Source organism: Caretta caretta, chromosome 4 (assembly GCF_965140235.1).
Source record: "Caretta caretta isolate rCarCar2 chromosome 4, rCarCar1.hap1, whole genome shotgun sequence".
NCBI lineage: Eukaryota > Metazoa > Chordata > Testudines > Cheloniidae > Caretta > Caretta caretta.
In genome coordinates, this window is record NC_134209.1 from 79,516,236 (window position 1) to 79,537,968 (window position 21,733).

General features: G+C 39.5%; 1 protein-coding gene across 1 annotated transcript in view; it reads left to right on the top strand.

Moving 5' to 3' along the window:
* ANXA10 (annexin A10) overlaps positions 1-21,733 on the top strand; it is a 124,185-nt gene that overhangs the window by 69,061 nt on the left and 33,391 nt on the right. Inside the window, exon 4 of the mRNA XM_048847234.2 lies at positions 21,116-21,200. Coding sequence (XP_048703191.2) covers positions 21,116-21,200 — 85 coding nt within the window. The remainder of the gene's footprint in view (positions 1-21,115; positions 21,201-21,733) is intronic.

Below are 21,733 nucleotides of genomic sequence, written 5' to 3' on the forward strand. Positions count from 1 at the left end.
GATTCCTCAATCAGCTGCAACATGTATGGATCTTTGGAAGGAAGAGGAAGGGGGAACTCCAGAGTGGAAGAAAGAGAGGAGGCACCACAGAAGCCAAAATAGTTACCTGATCTCCCAAATGGGAGGAAATGAAAAAAGAACTCAGATCCTCTGGTGCAGGGGTGGGGATTGCAGGTGTAAGAGAGAGAAAAAAAACAGAAAGAGCATGGAACATGGGGCAGAGCAAAGACCTCATGACAAAGGAGAATTCAGGGTGTAAAGTGGATATAGAGAACAGGAAGAGAGGATGGAGATATGGCAGAGAAAGAATGAGAGGGAAAAGTATGTTGCTTTTTATGAAGAGAAAAGGAGAGAGAGAGAAAAACAAAAAAAGAAAATAAGAAAAGGATCTGGAGAGGGACAGAATGTTTCTGGGTTAGATGGACAGAAAAATAAGGAGAAAACCCATAACATTTTGGTTGTTAGTTAATTGTATTTAAAATATTTATGTTCCTTCATGTAACTCTATTTTGCTTCCACTCACCCCATGTTTGGGCAAAAGGGATCATGTTAACTGCAGAGCTCAAAATAATCAAATGATGCCATGGCTACATTGGATTCTATAATAATTAAAGAAAATAATTGACCAGAATATGCAAATTCCCCTCCAGCTGAGGAGAGTGGACCTGTCTCTACACCTCCTTCTGTTTTGCATAACTGTTACTTGGGAATGTTGGCAACTATGCCAAACCCCAGCACTAGCAGCAGGGCTTCACTTCTCTTGCATGAGGAATGCATGAGGCTGGCATGTTGGAATTTCTCTCTCGATCATGTAATTTGGAGAGAAAAGATGCTTAAACAATAACACTGGCCCACCCAAAACTCCTGGGACTAGTTTCCATCTCTGAAACACCTCCTGCTCTAAATCCATCTCCATTTGGGGTTTGTGAAAGTGTAGTGACTTATGTTAAAGTGGACAGAGCTGGAGACTGTAAATGAACATGGGAAACTAGGTTTGATTGTGTTCAGTTCTATAAAGAAACAAAACAAAAAACAAACAAACAAACATTGGGCCAGATTCACTAACCATCACATAGAGGTGAAAGTCACATCTCCTTGTGCCAGCCTGGCCTTGCCTCACAGAATGAGGAAGGCAGAAGGCAGACAAAGAAAGGACAGATACAACCCCTTCTCTTGGTGTACTTTCCATCACTCAGTGAGTCTTCCAGGGTCCCCGCCCAGAGGGGTCAGTATAAACCCTGGGCAGATACAGTCCATTAATTTACTGATGCTCTTTTCATATGGGTCTGGCCTCCACATTATGTGCCATGCATTCCACAGGCCCTGGAGTTTGGTTACTTGTTTAAGCCCTGAGGTCCCTGACCATGGCAGGTTTTGACAGTGGTGAATTAAAATATTGTAAACAATCCATTTTGTATTGAACTGAAGATTAATCATTAATCACACTGCATTTTAATTACTCTTAACAGGAAAATAAGAAATAAAAAAAAAAGAGAGCCTGCAAAGAGAAGCTAATATTTTGTTTCAAAATGTGGACAGCAAGGAAACCTAGCTTCTGTTCTGGGTTCTGCCTCGTTGTGTGACACTGGACAAGTCACTGAACTTCTCTGTGGTTCAGTTTTCTTATCTATAAAATGGGGATTAGAATGTGTAAGTAATTTTTATAAAGCACTGAGGTACAAGGATGTAAAGTGCTATAACTGATCAGATTTATTATAAGTACAAAGGAAACATTCTTGAATTAACAGGCATCAGGTTTAAAACAAACAAAAGGAAGTACTTTGTCACACAATGCACAGTCCATCTCTGGAATTCATTGCCAGGGGATCTTGTGAAGGCCAAAACTATAACTTGTTTCAAAAAGGAACTAGATAAGTTCATGGTGGATAGGTCCATCAGTGGCTATTAGCCAAGATGGTCAAGAATGAAACCCCATGCCCCAGGTGTCCCTAAACATCTGACCACCAGAAGCTGGGAGTGGACAACAAGGGATGGATCATTCAATGACTGCCTGTTCTGTTCATTTCCTCTCCTCTGAAGCGCTTGGCATTGGCCACGGTCAGAAGACAGGATGCTGGCTAGATGGACCATGTAGCAAGGCCAAGACTCACCGTTACGGCACCTCCCGCTGGTCTTCATGGGGAATTAGCACTCCAGCCTCTGGAGCATCCTCTGCAGGCTGGTGTCCCGCTTGCCTCAGGCCCCTGTATCCCTCTCAGACCGCAGTGCCCCTTTATCTTGGGTGCTGCCCCCTGGCAGTACACCCTCTCTCTGGTTCTCCCCACCCAGGGGAACCTCCAACCCTCTATCCCCACCTTGCCTCAGTCTATGGCTACTGCCAGTCACCATCTAGCCCCCGCTCACTGGGGCCAACTGCAGTGTACAAGCCACTCATCACTGGCAAAAGGAGGGGGGGGTTGGACCTGTTGCCTTTGCCTACTCTCTGGGCTGCAGCCTCTGTAACCCCAGTACCTGGTTTGGCCTTGCACAGGGCCTGCAGCCTGGGGAGTTGCGAGGCAGGAGGTCCGCTCCGCTCCGCTCCCAAGCAGCTAGGTCCTTCTCCCTCTGAAGCTGGAGGGACAGTGACTAGCTCCTGGCTCATAGCCTTTTTATCAGGGCCAGCTGTGGCCTGATTGGGGCATGGCCCAGATGCAGCTGTTTCCCCAATCAGCCTAGGCTTGCTGCTTTCCCCAGCAGCAGCCCTCTCCCAGCCTCAGCCCTCTCCCAGGGCTCGTTTAACCCTTTCAGGGCTGGACCAGGGTGACTACCCTGCTACAGACCAGTATTGCTGTTCTTATGAATCTATCCTGCCCTTCTATACTATAGGTCAAGACTATAACAGTGTTCAAGAAAGAACTATATAAGTTCTTGGAGGATAGGTCCATCAATGGCTATTAGCCAGGATGGACAGGAATGGTGTCCCTAGCCTCTGTTTGCCAGAAGCTAGGAATGGGTGATGGGGGATAGATCACTTGTTGATTACCTGTTCTGTTCATTCACTCTGGGGCACCTGGCATTGGCCACTGTTGGAAGACAGGATACTGGGCTAGTTGGACCTTTGGTCTGACCCAGTATGGTCCGTTCTTATTTTCTTATTACTGAAAGATAAATGCCGTCCCAAACCCATTAAGCCTTGCATATGTCACAGGTTTGCAAAAAACCCATAGATATTAGGAAGGTTTTTGTTAGGACTGACATTCACAGCCATTCACATCCTACACACCATTGGATGAGCCTTCCCAAGCCAGAGAAGTTCCCTAGTAATACAGTGGGGACTTGAATACCTGGACCCGCCTCGAGAATTAAAAATAAAAGAATAGTTCCCAAGTCAGTTTATAGGTAACAATAATGACACCAGCTCAGTAGATCCCAAAGTTCTTTACAAAAGGAGGTCAGTATCATTATCCTCATTTTACATACAGGAATATTAAGGTACAGAAAGGTGAAGTGCCCAAGCTCACTCAGGTCAGTAGAAGAGCCAGGAATAGCATTCGGTCTTCTGAATCCCAATCCAGTGCTCTATCCACTAGGTCATAACGTGCCTCCTAAATAAATTAGTAAACCAGCTCTTCCAAAAGTGGATTATAAATAATATGATTCATATATATATATATTTTAAAAACAGCACAACTAAGACTCTTGGTTAATTTCTCAGGTCAAAGTAATATGCAACTCTTTGAGTCTCTTGGCAGGTATTTAGCTAGAATGGTGGTAACCCAGAGTATCTTTTCAAGTAATACCATGGGATGTACACTCTGTTTTTTCACCTGTATTTTGAACTCTTAAGTTGGCATGAGAGAAACTGTTTCAGGAAATGTCACATTTCCTGATACTACAAATATCTTTATTATAATAATATTTACTAGCAAACAGAATAAATAAAAAGGTGGTGGCTGCTGAAAAATGTCATTTTTAAGCATATAAGTACATACTCAGTCAGACAATGATCCATCTAGCCCAGTACCTTGTCTTCCCACAGTGACCAATTTCAGGTGCTTCAGCGGAATTAACAGAACAGGGTAATTATTAAGTGACCCATCCCACATTGCCCACTTCCAGCTTAGGTACACCCACATCATGGGGTTGTATCCCTGACCATCTTGACTATCCAAGATCATTCATGATTTTATAGACCTTTCTCATATCCCCTCTTAGTTCTCTCTTTTCCAAGCTTAAAAGTCCCAGTCTTTTTTAATCTCTTCTCGCACGGAAGCTGTTCCATACCTTTAATCATTTTTGTTGCCCTTCTCTGTACCTTTTCCAATTCTAATATATCTTTTTTACTTAGATGGGGCAACCAGAACTGTGCACTGTATTCAAGATGTGGGCATACCATGGGTTTATATCATGGCATTATGTTTCTGTCTTATTATCTATCCCTTTCCTACCGGTTCCTAACATTGTTAGCTTTTCTGACTGCCACTACACATTGTGCAGATGTTGTCAGAGAACTATCCACAACGACTCCAAGATCTCTTTCTTGAGTGGCAACAGCTAATTTAGATCCCATCATTTCTATGTATAGTTGGGATTATGGTTTTCCTGTGTGTATTATTTTGCATTAATCAGCACTGAATTTCATCGGCCATTTTGTTGCCCAGTCACCCAGTTTTGAGAGATCTCTTTGTAACTCTTTGCACTGTGTTTTGGACTTAACTATCTTCAGTAACTTTGTAACATCTGCATATTTTGCCACCTCACTGTTTACCACTTTTTCCAGATCATTTCTCATTTTTGGTGACAATCTCAAGGGCTCTGCAACTTCTGCAATTTTTTCTGCATGTTGCAGCATCTCACAAACTGATCACTTGTATATATCAGCAAAGGGCAATTGGCTATGCCAATTTAAACCATATGAGGATCTGGCCCAGTGACTGTACAGACACCATGTAGAGTCAGTACAGCATCCATAATGTCACAGCAGTTGCAAATAGTCAATATAATATGTACTGAGCTAAGTGACTCAGCCATAGGAAAAAATGAACTAGAGCCAGTTTAATGCTGGAAGTCAATCATTAACACAAGTATATTCTGTAGATTAATACTTCATTCCATGATTGGCTACATTCTGTTTCTTAAATCAACACATTAGAGCAATAAGGTATTGTGCTAATGGTTCTATTTGTTTTACATAATAATCCTGCTTAGTCACATATGAATAATGGCTAAGTATACACAGTGAATCTGTAAAATCTGGGGACATGCAGTGCCAAGAGCTGCTCCTACTTCATTGTTACTTGGGAGTCGAAGGAGATCGGTAGAAGAGTATATCAGTTTGATTGGATGGTTCCAGTCAGTCCTCTTCAACACAATAAGAGTTAGTTAGAGCAATTTTAAGTTTTTATTCTGAATCCTACTTTGACCTCGACTGAACTTGAAGGCTTACATCAAAATGTATTGTGGAGATTATGTAAGTACAATGATCAGTTCTGCCAAATCTTTCAAAATTTTCTGTTTGAGTTGCCAACCTTAACAGAATGTTAGAAGCCCAGATCCTCAGCTGGTGTAAATAAGCGCACCTCCATTGTAGTCACTCTACTGCCAATTTATGTCAGCTACAGATCTGGCCCAAGGTTTATATGTGGTATCTAAAATGTGGACAACATGGAGAATGTTGTTTGTGCACTTTATATGCAGTGGCAGAATTAAAAATTTATATCTAAGACAAAATGTGTCTTTTACCATTTACTTCTGAGATCGAGGTCAAGGTCTAATTTTGTACCATCACTAAACAATAATGATTTATATTGAACTATAGCATTTTGATTAACCCATTTTTTAAAAAAAGCAGATTTAAGTAACCTTACAAAATAAGTACAACCTGCAAGAAACTTGGTTAGGACTAATTTGTTAGACAAAAAACTTGTCAAGACCCTAACAAGAAATGGAAGTTTTATTTGCAGAATCAAATAGCTGACTGGTACATTGGTTTAGCAAAAGTTTTGCTTTTCTGAAGTATGTCTCTTTCCTTTGAATGAGTCAGCATGAATACATAGAAATTTGGCATGATTTGGCCTGAGAACAATTTAAGACCGAATATAAGATTTTACATTGTATAGGCTTTTAACTATTGTAAAGTGCTATTGCTATTGTACTCATACATTGTCACGCAGTTCATTAAAAATAAACAAAACTTTTGAATCTTCTGATGGAATTGACAAATATTGCCTTTTGTTATGTTTCATACATATATATATTTACATTTCAGATCTTTTACTTTAGAAGATGAATGTATATTCTGTGTTACAATGTAATGTACATATGTTTTTTGTCATTTATAAGCATTTATTTTGTCGGGGATGTATTCAGTCATATTCAATTTGTTTATATTTTGAAAATGAAAAATATTCCAAAATGAAAAACTGACTCTCCATTAAGTGACAAATCATGGGAAGTGGTGTTGATTAAATGTGCCAGATTAATATATTGAAACCAAGGTGCATGCACTCCATACTTTTTGAGAGCAAAATATGAAATGGCTTCATATACCTGGCATATGGGTAATTGTGCCATTTAAGGAATTTCATAACCTTTTAATAATTAATGCTAGTGGAATAGTGTATTTTTTCCAAAATGCTTTGTGTGTGCATCCCCAATTGCTTTACAAATCAATACAGAAAGCATTTGCAATATTTTCTTTAATTATGTATCTGAAGGCAAATTATTCCAGTCTCACTGACAAAGCATTTCTTTCTAGAAAACTATATTGCACTTATTTGTTTCTCTAGACAAATAATTATTGAATAGGGTTCCATAATGTGTTTGTCTTTGATCTGCGATTTGGGATCTCAAGTCCATTACTAGACCTAAGGTCCCACTTAAGAGCTGAAGGTTCATTCTTTCTTTCTACTGCTTTATTAATGTATTTCATTTTACTAGAGTAAGGAGGAAGAATTAGGCAGTCTGACACAACTAGAGGATTAATTTAATCTGGAGGAGTCACTAACTTCAGTTTCTTTTCTTCTGATTAAACAAATCCAATTATATTTGAGTAATTAATATCATCTACTGATTGTATTGCCGGGCGTTAATATTAGTATATTACATTACTGCATAAGGGAATAGTTTATAGTTTATATCACTAAAGATTGTTAAATATAATATTAGTAAGAGTTAATGATATTGCAGCTATTTGGACTTATTATAATTTGAAAACACAGTCCAGTATTATCAAATAGATAGTCTAAAATTCCTGTATATTTTGTCTGTTTGTTCACTGTGATTAACTGTAGCTTGACCTTATTATGACAAGCAGGGGAATAGAGGGAATGCTCAAGAGTGAGGTACTACTCAGAGTGAAAGACAGTGTCAAAATCTGACCATATACTTTCCCTGAACAAAATACTGTCAAATTCTCTCGTGGTATAAATTGGCATGACTGCATTGAAGTGTGCACACTTACTCCCTGGGGTGGGGTGGGAAGAGAGGGAAATAAGTGGATCCTTGATTAGTATATGTCAGTAGAACATTACTCTCCTTCCCTTCAGAACAAAAAGCAGAGTTGGTATTCGTAAAAAGAACAGGAGTACTAATGGCACCTTAGAGACTAACACATTTATTTGAGCATAAGCTTTCGTAGGCTACAGCCCACTTCATCGTATGCATAGAATGGAACATATAGTAAGAAGATATATAAATACACATACAGAGAACATGAAAAGGTGGAGTAAGAGGCTAATTAGTTAAGATGAGCTATTATCAGCAGGAGAAAATAACTTTTTTAGTGATAATCAAGATGGCCCATTTAGAAAATAGATTCAATATATGTAATGACCCAGCCACTCCCAGTCTCTATTCAAACCCAAGTGAATGGTATCTAGTTTGCATATTAATTCAAGCTCAGCGGTTTCTCCTTGGAGTCTGTTTTTGAAGCTTTTCTGTTGCAAAATTGCCACCTTCAAGTCTGCTACTGAGTAGTCAGAGAGGTTGAAATGTTCTCCTACCGGTTTTTGAATGTTATGATTTCTGATGTCAGATTTGTGTCCATTTATTCTTTTGCGGAGAGACTATCCAGTTTGGCCAATGTACATGGCAGAGGGGCATTGCTGGCACATGATGGCATATATCACATTGGTAGATGTGCAGGTGAACAAGCCCCTGATGGCGTGGCTAATGTGATTAGGTCCTATGGTGGTGTCACTTGAATAAATATGTGGACAGAGTTGGCATCAGGCTTTGTTGCAAGGATAGGTTCCTGGGTTAGTGTTTTTGTTGTGTGGTTGTTGGTGAGTATTTGCTTCAGGTTGGGGGGGCTGTCTGTAAGTGAGGACTGGTCTGTCTCCCAAGATCTGTGAGAGTGAGGGATCATTTTTCAAGATACGTTGTAGATCTTTGACAATGTGCTGGAGAGGTTTTAGTTGGGGGCTGAAGGTGACAGCTAGTGGCGTTCTGTTATTTTCTTTGTTGGGCCTGTCCTTTAGTAGGTGACTTCTGGGTACTCTTCTGGCTCTGTCAATCTGTTTTTTCACTTCAGCAGCTGGGTACTGTAGTTTTAAGAATGCTTGATAGAGATCTTGTAGGTGTTTGTCTCTGTCTGAGGGATTGGAGCAAATGTGGTTGTATCTTAGAGCTTGGCTGAAGACAGTGGATCATGTGGTGCATTCTGGATGGAAGCTGGAGGCATGTAGATAAGTATAGCAGTCAGTAGGTTTCCGGTATATGGTGGTGCTTATGTGAGCATTGCTTATTAGCACAGTAATGTCCAGGAAATGGACCACTTGTATGGATTGGTCTAGGCTGAGGTTGATAGTGGAATGGAAATTGTTGAAATCATGGTGGAATTCCTCAAGGGCTTCTTTTCCATGGGTCCAGATGATGAAGATGTCATCAATATAGCGCAAGCAGAGTACTGGCGTTAGGGGTCGAGAGCTGAGGAAGCGTTGTTCTAAGTCAGCCATAAAAATGTTGGCATACTGTGGGGCAATGCGGAAACCCATAACAGTGCCGCTGACTTGAAGGTATATATTGTCCCCAAATGTGAAATAGTTGAGGGCGAGGACAAAGTCACAAAGGTCAGCCACCAGGTTTCCCATGACATTATCGGGGATACTGTTCCTGATAGCTTGTAGTCCATCTTTGTGTGGAATGTTGGTGTAGAGGGCTTCTACATCCATAGTGGCCAGGATGGTGTTTTCAGGAAGATCACCGATGGATTGTAGTTTCCTCAGGAAGTCAGTGGTGTCTCGAAGATAGCTGGGAGTGCTGGTAGTGTAGGGCCTGAGGAGGGAGTCCACATAGCCAGACAATCCTGCTGTCAGGGTGCCAATGCCTGAGATGATGGGGCCTCCAGGATTTCCAGGTTTATGGATCTTGGGTAGGAAATAGAATACCCCTGGTCGGGATTCTAGGCATGTGTCTGCACAGAGGTGGTATTGCGACTCAGAGGTGTGTCTGAGTCACAGTGCCTCCCAGGGCTAGTTCCGGCCTGGTGCAGTTTACACACAACCTTTTACTGAGGGCTAACGGCACATTCTAGCCCTAACTATTTCCTAGAGGAATCCCAATGCAATATTAATTTAGGAACACAACAAAAAGCAAACTCATAATTAGCATTACTTTTAGAATAATTAATTAATGTTTTAAAACAATCATCTTTTTTTTTGTGTGTATGCCTGGGTGGAAGGTTACCTTGATTGGAATACATCAAGGCTTAAGAATGCAAACCAGAAAGTGCTCACAACAGCAATCCTGCCAGACAAAGAAACATTATCTGACTTCATTATTGTGATTGCATACTGGAAATGGCTTCCCATAGTACACAAACAGAAAAAACTACCAGAAATTAGATAAGAAGGCAGCCACTGTCCTTTATAAAATACATTTATCAGAAAAAGACAGGAGGATTTTGAGGATGACTGAATTAGCTATGTTGAAAAGTTTCCATTCCATTATTGCATCATATAATTTTCAAATGAGGTGAAATACATTTAATAAATTCACATAAATCAATACTACACTTAGCAATTTTTATCTAATAATAAAGCTGTACCACAGAGGATCTCTTTGAGGAAGCATAGCTAGTTCATAAAGGACTAGAGCACATAGCTTGCTTTTAAAGCATGTATTTTCTTTTAGAAGGTATTCACATTCTTCAACATTCAGTCCAAGGAAATCTGACTTAGATTGTTTGTTATCAGTGGTATGACTTACTGAACAAATATTATTAGAAGGTTGTTCACACTTCAGATTACTTTTTTCATCATAAGACTGCATTGTCTGAACTTTACACACCATAATTTGATAAAAACTGTGAAAGCAGATAGCTACAGCCTCAGCCTTTACTGAGGCTTGTGTTGAACTGCTCAAAGCTTCGATTGATGGAAGAAAATGTAACTTTCTTACTCTTACTTAGACCTGGGAAAACAGTGCAAACAAGTTTTGCTTACTTTTTGCGAATTCTGAATCACTTTTCAGGCGCCATCCCTTATTTCTTCATTCCCCTCCTACTTCATCCAAGCAAACTAGTTTTATGTTTTCACAACTGTTTGGGAAGGATCTTTTATTCAAATAGTTACAGGCATTTACGTGCAAGCGAGCACGTCCACATATAAAGTGATCAGCCAGGCCACAATTACGATAACTGGCCGTGTGTTTTTTCACAGGCAGGTATTTGGAGGCAGCAAGAGACTATAAGAGAGTTTTAAAATCATTGGGTCTCTCAGATAAAACAAACAAATAGAACATCAGCATGAGGGGCAGTGAGAAGCAGCACGGAGGAGAGGACAGAAGGGTAGGTAAGATGAGGACGCTCAAACAGCAGAAAGTTCCTTTGCTTGTGGGCACTTTGCATATGTTCCAGCCTCAGAAAATGGAGGGATGTTTCTGGAGTGGGTCTAGCCACTAACGTGGGGGATAAGAAGACAGAGAGAGAACTCCCCCATAGAATCACCTTGATGTGGAATTATATAGAGCAAGGGTCAGATCAGCAGATAGCCATCTACTGACTAGTTACACAAGTTCAATGGTAAATTATTCCCTTACCCAGCCCTAAAACACTCCACAGGATGACCCTCATGTTCCTCCTTGACTCAGGAGTAACTGATTTTCTGCTAATTTGGTCCCCTGTTACATCTTCTCTCTCACTTGAAAAACCATGATAAATGCTACCTTTGCAAACAGTGTTACAGCAAAACCAATACATAAGTAGACCAAAACGTTGTGACCAATATGTCAAAGTGAAAACAATATCTTTAAAATTAGCATACAATGTAGTCTTTATTAAGCCCTTGCAGATGTGCTTTGTGTTTTTCCTTCACTGAACCTTATCTAGTATTTTTAGTCTGTTGGCATAACCACATTTCCAAAATTGGCACCTAAAGTTATACCCTCAAAAATGCACTTAGATGCAGCTGCAGGTACAAAAAGCCACATTTGAGTAATTGCATATGCAATGTTCTGGTTTATGCATGTAAATGTGAAGTATATGCATGCACGGGTATTTCTGAGGGCAGAGGATTTGAAAATATGGCCCACAGTCATGTATATAGTTGTATAAATGTACTCAGTGCTGTACAGTAGTAAGACAAAACATGCATAAATCAGGGAGTGTCCACTACATCTTGAATGTGAGATTTTAGAATTTTCATGAAGACAATGGCGGGAGTTTGAAGTATATTTAGTAGAGAAGATAGCGGCAGCATGTAGGGATGTGTGGAAGAGGAATCAGGAGCTGGTAAACAAGCTGAGACAAGAGGGCAGATCATCAGTTGATGTAAATCATTGTAGCTCCATTGACACCAGCTGAGGTTCTGGCCCATCTTTTCTGAATACACTCTATAGAACACTATTTCCTTAAGGCCAAATTTTGATGTGATTTTATTTGAATGGATATAGTTATCATGAAATAGATCAGGTTCCAGATGATAATAAAAAGGTTCACAGTCATGAATTCAGTTTCTTTATATACTAGAGTCCCCTTGGGAAATTGAAAGTACATTTAGATATTGGAGAAATCATCTAAAACCGCTTACTTATCTTGAGGTCCTCCCCAGAATAGTATCAATACAAGCTATTTAGGGGAGGAATCTACTTACCAGGACTGATTTATAATCAGTCAAGATAAATCGCCCTTTCATAGCTCTCATGTGTAAACTATAGTTAGAAGCCCATTTAATGTCCATATATAAGAAGTGTCTGATACTTATCCAAGAATCACAATCATGACTATGAGTCTGAACTCAGTGTGCATGGGTTTTATACCTTTGTTAATCTACCAAAATGAAAAGGCATAAATGAATTACTCAGCACAATATTCATAGTATCATAACTCTGGACAACATATAAAGTGACTTCAGTGCAACAGCGCTAATAATCAAAATGCATATATAGGGCATTAGCAACTCAGGGCAGAGCAGCACAAATGTCAAGTTTGGGCCTGGTTCTACAAGGTGTCTAGCACTCTCAACTACCCATCTCACAGAATCTGCACAGAACCTTGCAGAACTGGACTCCTAATACATACTATACTTCCCTTTCAACTCAGTCCTACCACTGAAGTCAACAGGAGCTTGGCTTGCTTATTTGTTTCTCTATATTGAATTTATTACTGAAGTCATCTCTGTCACTTATTTTGTCTGAAGAAGAATTTATACCAACTTCTCCTTTCCTTCCTCAGCAGAGCTTCAAACGATCAATTTTGAAATCACTGGCTGACATTTTTGCTCCCTTAAAGCCTCATCCAAAGCCCAATGAAATCAACAGAAAGGCATCCGCTGACTTTAACTAAAGGCTTTGGGTCATACCCCAATGCCAGAAAAGTTAAATGATTCAAAAGTGTTTCTGTTCTTTTTAACATTCAGCCAGGAATCCTGTCATTTGAAAAACATTTTGTTTTGCTCATGGGCTGGGTTGGATAATGGTCTATTTAGAGAAATTAAATAAAGTGACAACACCCCTAAAATTTACACTGGCGTCACCTTTCTTGCAGAAACCTGCAAGACCATTTTTACTGCAGTAGCGTTAATATCACCATGAAATGTAATTTCTGCACACAGCAAATGGCAACATGTGTCTTGTAAGTGTGAAATTCAGCCCCACAAGGTTGCCATGAGCATGAACATCACTTAGATCTTTGTAGATTAGTCTCCTGTTCTGCCATTTCTCTGATTTTAGCAGTTTCATATTTCTGCACCACTGTCAATTATTTCCCATGTATACTGCTGCCTAATTATTTTTATATGTGGAAATCCGCAAAAGCATAGTCAATTTAGTGAGGTCAGATAATGTTGCATTTAACACTGGGGATAAAATACTGTGGCTGTACTATTGGCCTGCTGTCAATAATTAAAGTCTGAAGGAAAATTTCAATTATGTGAGACTAAAAGTAGTCTATAGGGTCATGAAGAGTCACTAAGGGTCTGATCTAACTTCTGCTGAGGGGAATGGGAATGTGCCTGTTGACTTCAATGAAAACTGGATTGGGCCCTAAAATAGGCAGACCTTAATGCAGCAATGGCCTACAAGATTATTCAAGTATTTTAGTAGACATCTTCCTATTCTGAATGCCACAAATATCAACACAAAGCCAATTTCAGCAATCTAAAACTGAACTCATATTACTGTAATTACAGGGAAAGTTTGGGTGTAAGTAAACCTATTCTTCCGTAGATCAAAGAAATTTAGTCAGTCCGGAGATCAAAGGTTTAGGTTTAACTTTTTAAGGTTTAAGTATAAGAGTACTGAATTACAATAAAGGAACAACAACTTTAATTGTCAAACTTTCACAAGTTTATTTTGAACTTCATTTCTTTCTCTGAAGTAAGGGCAAGATGTTATTAGTGCAACTCTGGCCTAGTTTTTGTTCTTAATCCAGTGTTTTGACTATTGATACTCTCTTTCTTGGCTCTTTTAAAGATTCCTTTTCTGTAGCAGCAAAAATAATGAGGAGTCCTTGTGGCACCTTAGAGACTAACAAATGTATTTGGGCATAAGCTTTCGTGGGCTAGAACCCACTTCATCAGATGCATGGGGGGAAAAAATACAGTAGGCAGGTATAAATATACAGCACATGAAAAGATGGGAGTTGCCTTACCAAGCGGGGAGTCAGTGCTATCGAGGCCAATTCAATCAGGGTGGATGTCGCCCATTCCTAACAGTTGACAAGAAGATGTGAATATCAACTAAGGGAAAATTACTTTTTGTAGTGACCCAGCCACTCCCAGTCTTTATTCAGACCTAATTTGATCGTGTCAAGTTTCCAGTTGGTGTCAATATTGTTTCAGGTAAATTGTCCTATACCATTGTTTCTTTAGGACTAGTAGTTCTCCTAGTAGTCATATAATAATTCTTTACCTTTCTTCTATTTAGGGTGGCTTTAATTAGGAACAGTGTTTTCTCTTATTTTTCTTAGCTGATCATCCACAGCTGATGACCTGTCTCAAGGCATTTGCCACCACCTGTTTCCTCTTTTGAGAAGGAAACTGTAGTAACTCTGTAGGTTCTTATTCACTGTTATTTATGATGTGCTCTGTAGTCCTGAAAAATATTTTACACTAATCTTCAGAAAAAGTTATTGTAATGTGATTGCTGTCTTGGAGCTGTTGGAATTTGATGTACCAGTGTTATACCTTGTCTAATAATTCATTCTGATTGATGGGGAGTTGTTACTTGAATTATTCAGAACCCTGTTGGATGTTTCATTCACTGGAGTGTGTTTAAAGGCTTATTTCACCTATAGCTTGGGAGATATTTCTTTCAGATAAATGTCACTGCTATGGCCAGGATTTTCTGATGATGGGTTAGACAAAGTGTATTTTGAAAATTAAAGTAAAGTAGGAAAATGACAAAGGGGAAAGAATAAGCACTCCTGCCTGGGCCATTCTAAAGCCCAAGCAGATGGAGGAGCAGTCATAAGGTGTGCAGTATGTTGTTCTTTTCCTTCTGCTTCTCCTCAACAAAATAGATCAAAAGACCCATATGATGTACTAACAAAACACAGGTAGCCACAGACTCAAAACTGAGTATGCTAGTTGCAGACATAGCAGAACTCAGTCAGACTGAACAAATGAAAACAGTAATTTTTATAACTGCTTTTTGGTGTTCAAAAAGCTCTCAAAACCTACCTCAAAATAAAGCTGATTGTTCTGCTCCATTTGCCTTGGTTAGAGAATTACAAACTGGCCCAGCCCTGCTCTCTGGGCTGACACCAGTCTATTGTATTTGGATTTTATTATTCAGTACCAGGGCTTCTCAGCCCTGTGTGTCTGGGTAATAACTGACCACTGTTTCTTTCTCTGGGTCTTGCAGATGCATCCCTGCAATCTGACACTCTCATTGGTTAGTGGAATTCTGCAGTCCAACTATCGAGACCCCAGAACCAATGCTCAGCCCTCCCCAGCCCCCAGTTTCCCACTCCCCCATTTTCCTTGTTACATTCCTCATGGACAAAATGGCTGTAAAGCAAGGAACAAAGGCTTAGCAAAAGAATTTAAGGCACAATTATTTCCTCTTTAAAGAAAAAAAAACAAATGAGTTACAGATCTATGGAAAATAACAAATAGCCCTGAACAAGACTTCCCCAGATGGATCTCATGCTACCTATAAATCCTGAGTTCTGGGTAGTATTCTTAAACTAGGCAGAGTCTCTTCTACTTTCACTCTTCCTAGAAAGGTCTGCTTACAGATAGTGACAGAATAGCTTCTTACTTAGAGAAGCAGCCTTCTTAAATAATGACTCTCATATTTAGTCAGGTGGCAGCTTTCCCAACCATGTGCTTAGTGTCAAGAACTATGGACAGAAGCTTCTTCAGCTGAGCTTGGGGCTAACTAGAACATTCCTCAGGCTGGTTAATGAGCCCAGCTGGACTGCAGTAGATTCACCTGATTGGCCAACCCTCCCACTTGGCTGCAAGGTGTCACATGTCTGCATTTAATCTCAGCAACGGCAACAGATTACTAACTATTCAATATTTGTGGCCTGCAATTTCATTCTCTTCAATGCCTTGTTCCTAGCCTTACCCTACACCTACTCCTACCTTGTGCTTGTCCTATTCCTATCTACCTCAGCCCTTGTTCCTTGCCTGGTTCTTGACTCTGACTCCCAGTTCCTGTTCCCAGCTCTGACCACTAGGTAAGACCACCCATATCATGACACTTAGAGCAGGAAACTCCAGCCCTCTTTTCCCAGAAAGGTTTCTGTGTAGAGAGTCCAGTCAAAGGCCCTGTTAGTAGAAAACCCCTTAGTCTAGTAGGGAATAATCATTCAACATTGATGGCTCTCTCATCGATAGTCGTCTCCAAGGTGTCCCACTGCCTAATGTGAGCACACACTGTCTAGAATAGATTGCCCTTCTCAAGATTAGTCTGGTTTTCCAAAGATGCTTACAATGCAAACTGTGGGTTACAATCACACATTTGCATTCTTATAACAAAATGGAGTTAACTTAACTCAGCCATACCCCCAATCTGTCTCTCAAATGACTGTGCAACAGATTGTGGCTGGCCTCTGCCTCAGTGCGTAAGGAAAATGAAGTGCACAAAGGGTAGGGGTGTGTCCTCTACTTCTCTTCTGGGTGGCTTGCTCCCCTGGCATTAGTTGGGAGTAGTCTCTGCACTTTCCCAAGAACAAGTGCTGCAATTGTGCCACAAGCAGAAGTGAAAGCTCCTTCCACAATCTTCCTTCTTTCCCCACCAAATGCACCTGCACAAGGGCCAGGCATGACCTAGCACTAACATATAGTGACTCATGGAGATCTGAATTCCTTTCCAAATACCTTTTTCCCCAGTTTCTCTCCATGCACCATCATGTCGCCACAAGATGGTGCAGTATGAAGCTGCCACATGCCACAGAATACAGAGAGTCAGATCTTCAGCTAGTATAAATCAGCATAGCTCCATTGACTTCCGAGGCAGGATTTAGTTCAGTTATTCATTTACACCAGTTGAGGGTCAGGTCCTTTGAAATCACCAGTGTCCACCACAATGTGGTTGTCATCCCTCTTCTTTGACTAACTTTCAGTGAATATTGTAAAGCTCTTTGGAATCCTTTGGTCCTGTCTAAAAGGTTTGTAAATGTAACATACAGAAGACAATGAGGAATTATTATATAGTTACTACATTAGAGTCAGGCCTGAACTTGTCCAAAGTTCAGATACAGCATTTGGCTCAGACCTATATCAGAATTTTATGAAGATTTGGGGAAAAAACAAATGCAATGAAGTTTAGTACATGCTGGAGCCCCAAAGATTTCAAACTAGATGTATCAAATGATCCAACTTACAAAAAGTGCTTCAGGATGGCTTTCAGAAAATAAAGTAATGAAAGTGTTCCTGCCAGAAAATTGACATTCAAAGCTTCAAATTATAAGGACGGGGATACACATCTTACAAATAAGAAGGGCACTTTCTTAAAGAAGCACAGTTCTTTGGGGTTTTTTTAATTTATTTTCATAATACTAGCTCTGAGATAAAAGCCAGCCACTGAGTTGTTAGTATTTCAGGGTTTTTAATGGAGACCTTAATATTATATGTAGCAACACAAAGTTCAGGTCAGTGACTTACTGTATTTTGGTGGAATTCTGGGTCTGCTGAGAAACCAGTCAAAGTTAAATGAGAGCTACAATGACCAGCTAATCAGCAAGTGGACTCTGACACAAACCTTTGTGGACAAAGAATGTGGACAAATTTGAGATAGTCCAGTGGAGGGCAACAAAAATTAATAGGGGGCTGGGGCACATGACTTAAGAGGAGAGGCTGAGGGAACTGAGGTTTTTTAGTCTGCAAAAGAGAAGAGTGAGGCGGGATTTGATAGCAGCCTTCAACTACCTGAAGGAGGGTTCCAAAGAGGATGGAGCTTGGCTGTTCTCAGCGGTGGCAGATGACAGAACAAGAAGCAATGGTCTCTAGTTGCAGTGGGGAGGTCTAGGTTGGATATTTGGAAACACTATTTCACTAGGAGGGTGTTGAAGCACTGGAATGGGTTACCTAAGGAGGTGGTAGAATCTCCATCCTTAGAGGTTTTTAAGGCCAGGCTTGACAAAGCCCTAGCTGGGATGATTTAGTTGGTGTTGGTCCTGCTTTGAGCAGGGGATTGGACTACATGACCTCCTGAGGTCTCTTCCAACCCTAATATTCTATGATTCTACGATTTGTGTGAGATAGAAGCCAAGGTGAAAGGTAAGTACTGTGTGAGGTAATTTAATATTTTGGAAAGAGCTGTTTGCTCAAATTTTGTTCTAGGATTTTTATTAAAAATGTTTTTCTTGTGCTGTGTTTTCTAGAAGGAGTTACCTTGAAGTTACATATGTAATTCTATTCTATTTAAAATTATCGTTCCTTTGATTTTTATGGTAATGTAGTTTGGGTGTTTATTGGCTTGGATTTTCCTTACTAACATTGGGCCTGGTATACTTAGCTGAGCAGTGCCTCTTAAGAGGCCAATTGAGGACATTTAGCATATGCAAGGATCAGGCCTGTTGTCAAAGATCCATAATTAATATTTTCCGGTGCTTTTCTGGACAAGAGCGCATATGCTTTATGCACTCTCCATCTCTGTGCTCATGATCACCCCTAAGCCATATGCTAGTAATTGTTTCTTTTCTACAGAAGGGACTTAAATCCATTTTGCTTTGGGAGTTTCATGAACATGTACTTGTGAGCACAAATCATTGATGCTCACTACATCTCGGTTCTGATTGGCAGGTTATATCTTTTGGAAAAAGTTATTTGTAAAAAAATTAATAGTCTCCCAAATGGTGGAAATCCATTGCTAGAGACATTTAAAAGTAGACTGGACACAGTGAGAAAATAGATTGTGGAGAGAAGGATGGTTCTAAGTGTCCAGTAGGTCTTATCCATCTCTAATCACTAAGACCCATAGCTTCATGTCTGCCACAGCTTTTGGTTGGCTCACTTGAAGCTCTGTGGCAGACATGAGGACATGGGTCATAGCAAATAGAGATGGAGAAGACCTTCTGGACATCATCCTTCTGTCCACTAAGAAATTGTTCCCTACAATCTATTCTCTCACTGTGTTCAGTCTACTTTTAAATGTCTCTGCTAAAGGGTTTCCACCATTTGGGAGACTACCGATTGACCTAAAAAGATGTTTGTCAGGAATCTTTCCTTTTTCTTAATTTAATTCCATTACTACTAGCTATCATATTTTGCATCATGCCAAACAATTCCTCCCTATTTAATCACACCTTTCACATTTTTGCTGACAATTGTTTCACTTTGTATAGCTTGGCTAAACAGTGACTATGTTTAAGCCTCAATCCTGCAGCTGGATTCACATGAACTATTGTGTCCATATGAAGCCCTATGAAGGTCAATGCTGTTCCATACAGGTACAGGAATTAGTCATGAAAATCCAGTGAGAGCATCAGGACCTTAGTTATTTTAATCTTTCCTCATAAATCATTCCCTCTAATCCTTCCGTGTTTGTTACTGTTCTTCCAATTCCTCCACTTTTGACTTCACATCCGAGATGATAATACTTAGAAAGGACCACGCCTGTGATACTTCATTGATATTAGTCATATGACCTCTGTATGGCATATGAAATGGTTGTTTCTATTTACCCTGGAAGAGTTGAGATTCAGAGGTGGGCGTGTGTAGTGAAAGAATATTAATACCATAATCTTTCACCTCTGAATTACAACCTTTCTTCGAGGGTAAATAGAAACAACCATTTTATATGCCAGGACAAGTATATTCATTCTAACTGAATCTCTGCAGGATAACCTCTTTTCCCTTAGAGGCTGGAGAATTAGGCTGAGAAAAATAACTTCAGAATAAAGTAGGAGTAGCAGTTTCATGCGATTTTGTAATTATTTTCTATCGCATCTGCCTATAATATAAATGATGTCTATATAACAATACATCAAAGAATCTCTGCAAAGTTTTCTTTGTACTGGACACTATGGAAATACCTAGACAAATTAGATTTAGATTGTTTCCATTGATCTTTCACATCCATCTCGAGATATCCATAAGCCACATCAGTCTTATGAAAACATCTTTTCCACTCAATCTTAAAAACAAATTCCATGTGCATGCCTTAGGTTACTGATCTATTGTGAGTGCTAGATTCAACAGCTCTGTTAAATTTAACAGACTAGAATTAATTAAAATTTCCACTTCTGAAATGATTTTTTCTGGTATGTCCATATTTTGGTGGCTTTTTTAAGCAATAAAACATCTGCTTGATCTTAAGAAAATTAAACTAAAATGGCTTTCTTGTGCTAAGTATGACTGTAAGATGCTGCTTTAGTTGCCAACTATTTCTTAAACAGTGGACCATGTATGTCAAATCTGCTCCAGATGTTTTACCATTTTAAAGCTGGACAGAGAGCATTTTAACTGAATGTCAGTCGTGTTTTTACTTTCTCCTACTGCCAAAGGCAATTTCAAAACCCTAGAACTCTGTGTTAAACAGAGGAAGATCTTTATTTGAATTCTGTGCGGGGCATCCTATTCCTTTATAATCCTCACGACTATATTTGAATGGCGCTGTTTTGTTTCATTTTTCCTCAGCTTGAATTTTTTGAAAGTGGCTAACTTAAAGCATTGCTTTCAGTTTGAGCATCCTTCAGACAATATTCTATTTTTTTTTAATTACTAAAGGTGTTTCCCTTCATGTTTTTGAGGTGGGCCTGAGACCAACATCAAACATGTCTGAACATCCTTTGTCCCCTTTTTCTCTTTGTACACCTGCGTGTTGTGCACTTAAAGTAAACAAATATCTTTTCTCTAATCTCAGGTGTTATAGTAACTGTAAGAGCTATTTGCAATAATAGGTAATTTTCAACCCAATTTTCAGTGGAAATGTGATCATCAAGTTGACTGTGTCCCTTTAATCAGGTTGGAATGCAATGATTAATATCATATTATTTACTGGTCACTTGTGGAATATTGCTTAGTAACCTCATAGAAACTAAAGTATGTGTTTTGAGTGTCAATGGGTTCCAAAAAACAGGTTTGATGCCTGATCTTGCAACCTTTACTCATTACAAACATAGGTTCCAGAGGGCATCAGTGCTTTACTCATTAAAGGAAGGACTATTCATAAGAACAAGGGTTCCAAAATCTTGTGGTTCATTCATAATTCTGCTGATGACACCTTGTATATAATTAATGATCAGTTACAAATAACACTAACTATCTCTTTTCCCCCTTAGCAGATACAAGGAACAATCTTCCCAGCTCCAAATTTCAATCCAGTTATAGATGCCCAGATGCTTGGGGGAGCCCTACAGGGAATAGGTGTGTATCCTGACTGACAATTCCAAGCCATCTCTTCTTTCAGCCCATCCTTGGAAACACCTTTAGAACAAGAACAATCGTAGAAACAGGCATCAAGAATGGAAAGAGATAAGCAATGATTTTTTAAATTGATTTTTAACTAAAAATCATATATCACTGACATTAAAAGAAACTGTGCAATTGCATTGGAAGGAATTAGAAGATGTTCAGGGTAGACACAAGCCTATGACAATTTATTCAAAGCTTTTGGGGTTTTTGTACTAAGCTGCCTTTTCCTAAAGGTTATCTTTTATTTCACCAGCACTCTTGAGACAAAAGAAAAGTCTCTTAATTATGACATCTAAAATTAGCTATTCTCAAAGGATATTGGCTTTTAAAATATCAATCATTGCTGAAAAAACCATACAAGATTACCTTATTGATTCCTCTTGAGGAATTGCTAATCTATGGACTGAAAGCAAAAACCAGACAAAAATGCAGTTCACCAAAGCATTTTTCTCTCTTCAGGTTTTTGTTTTGGGTTTTGTTGATAT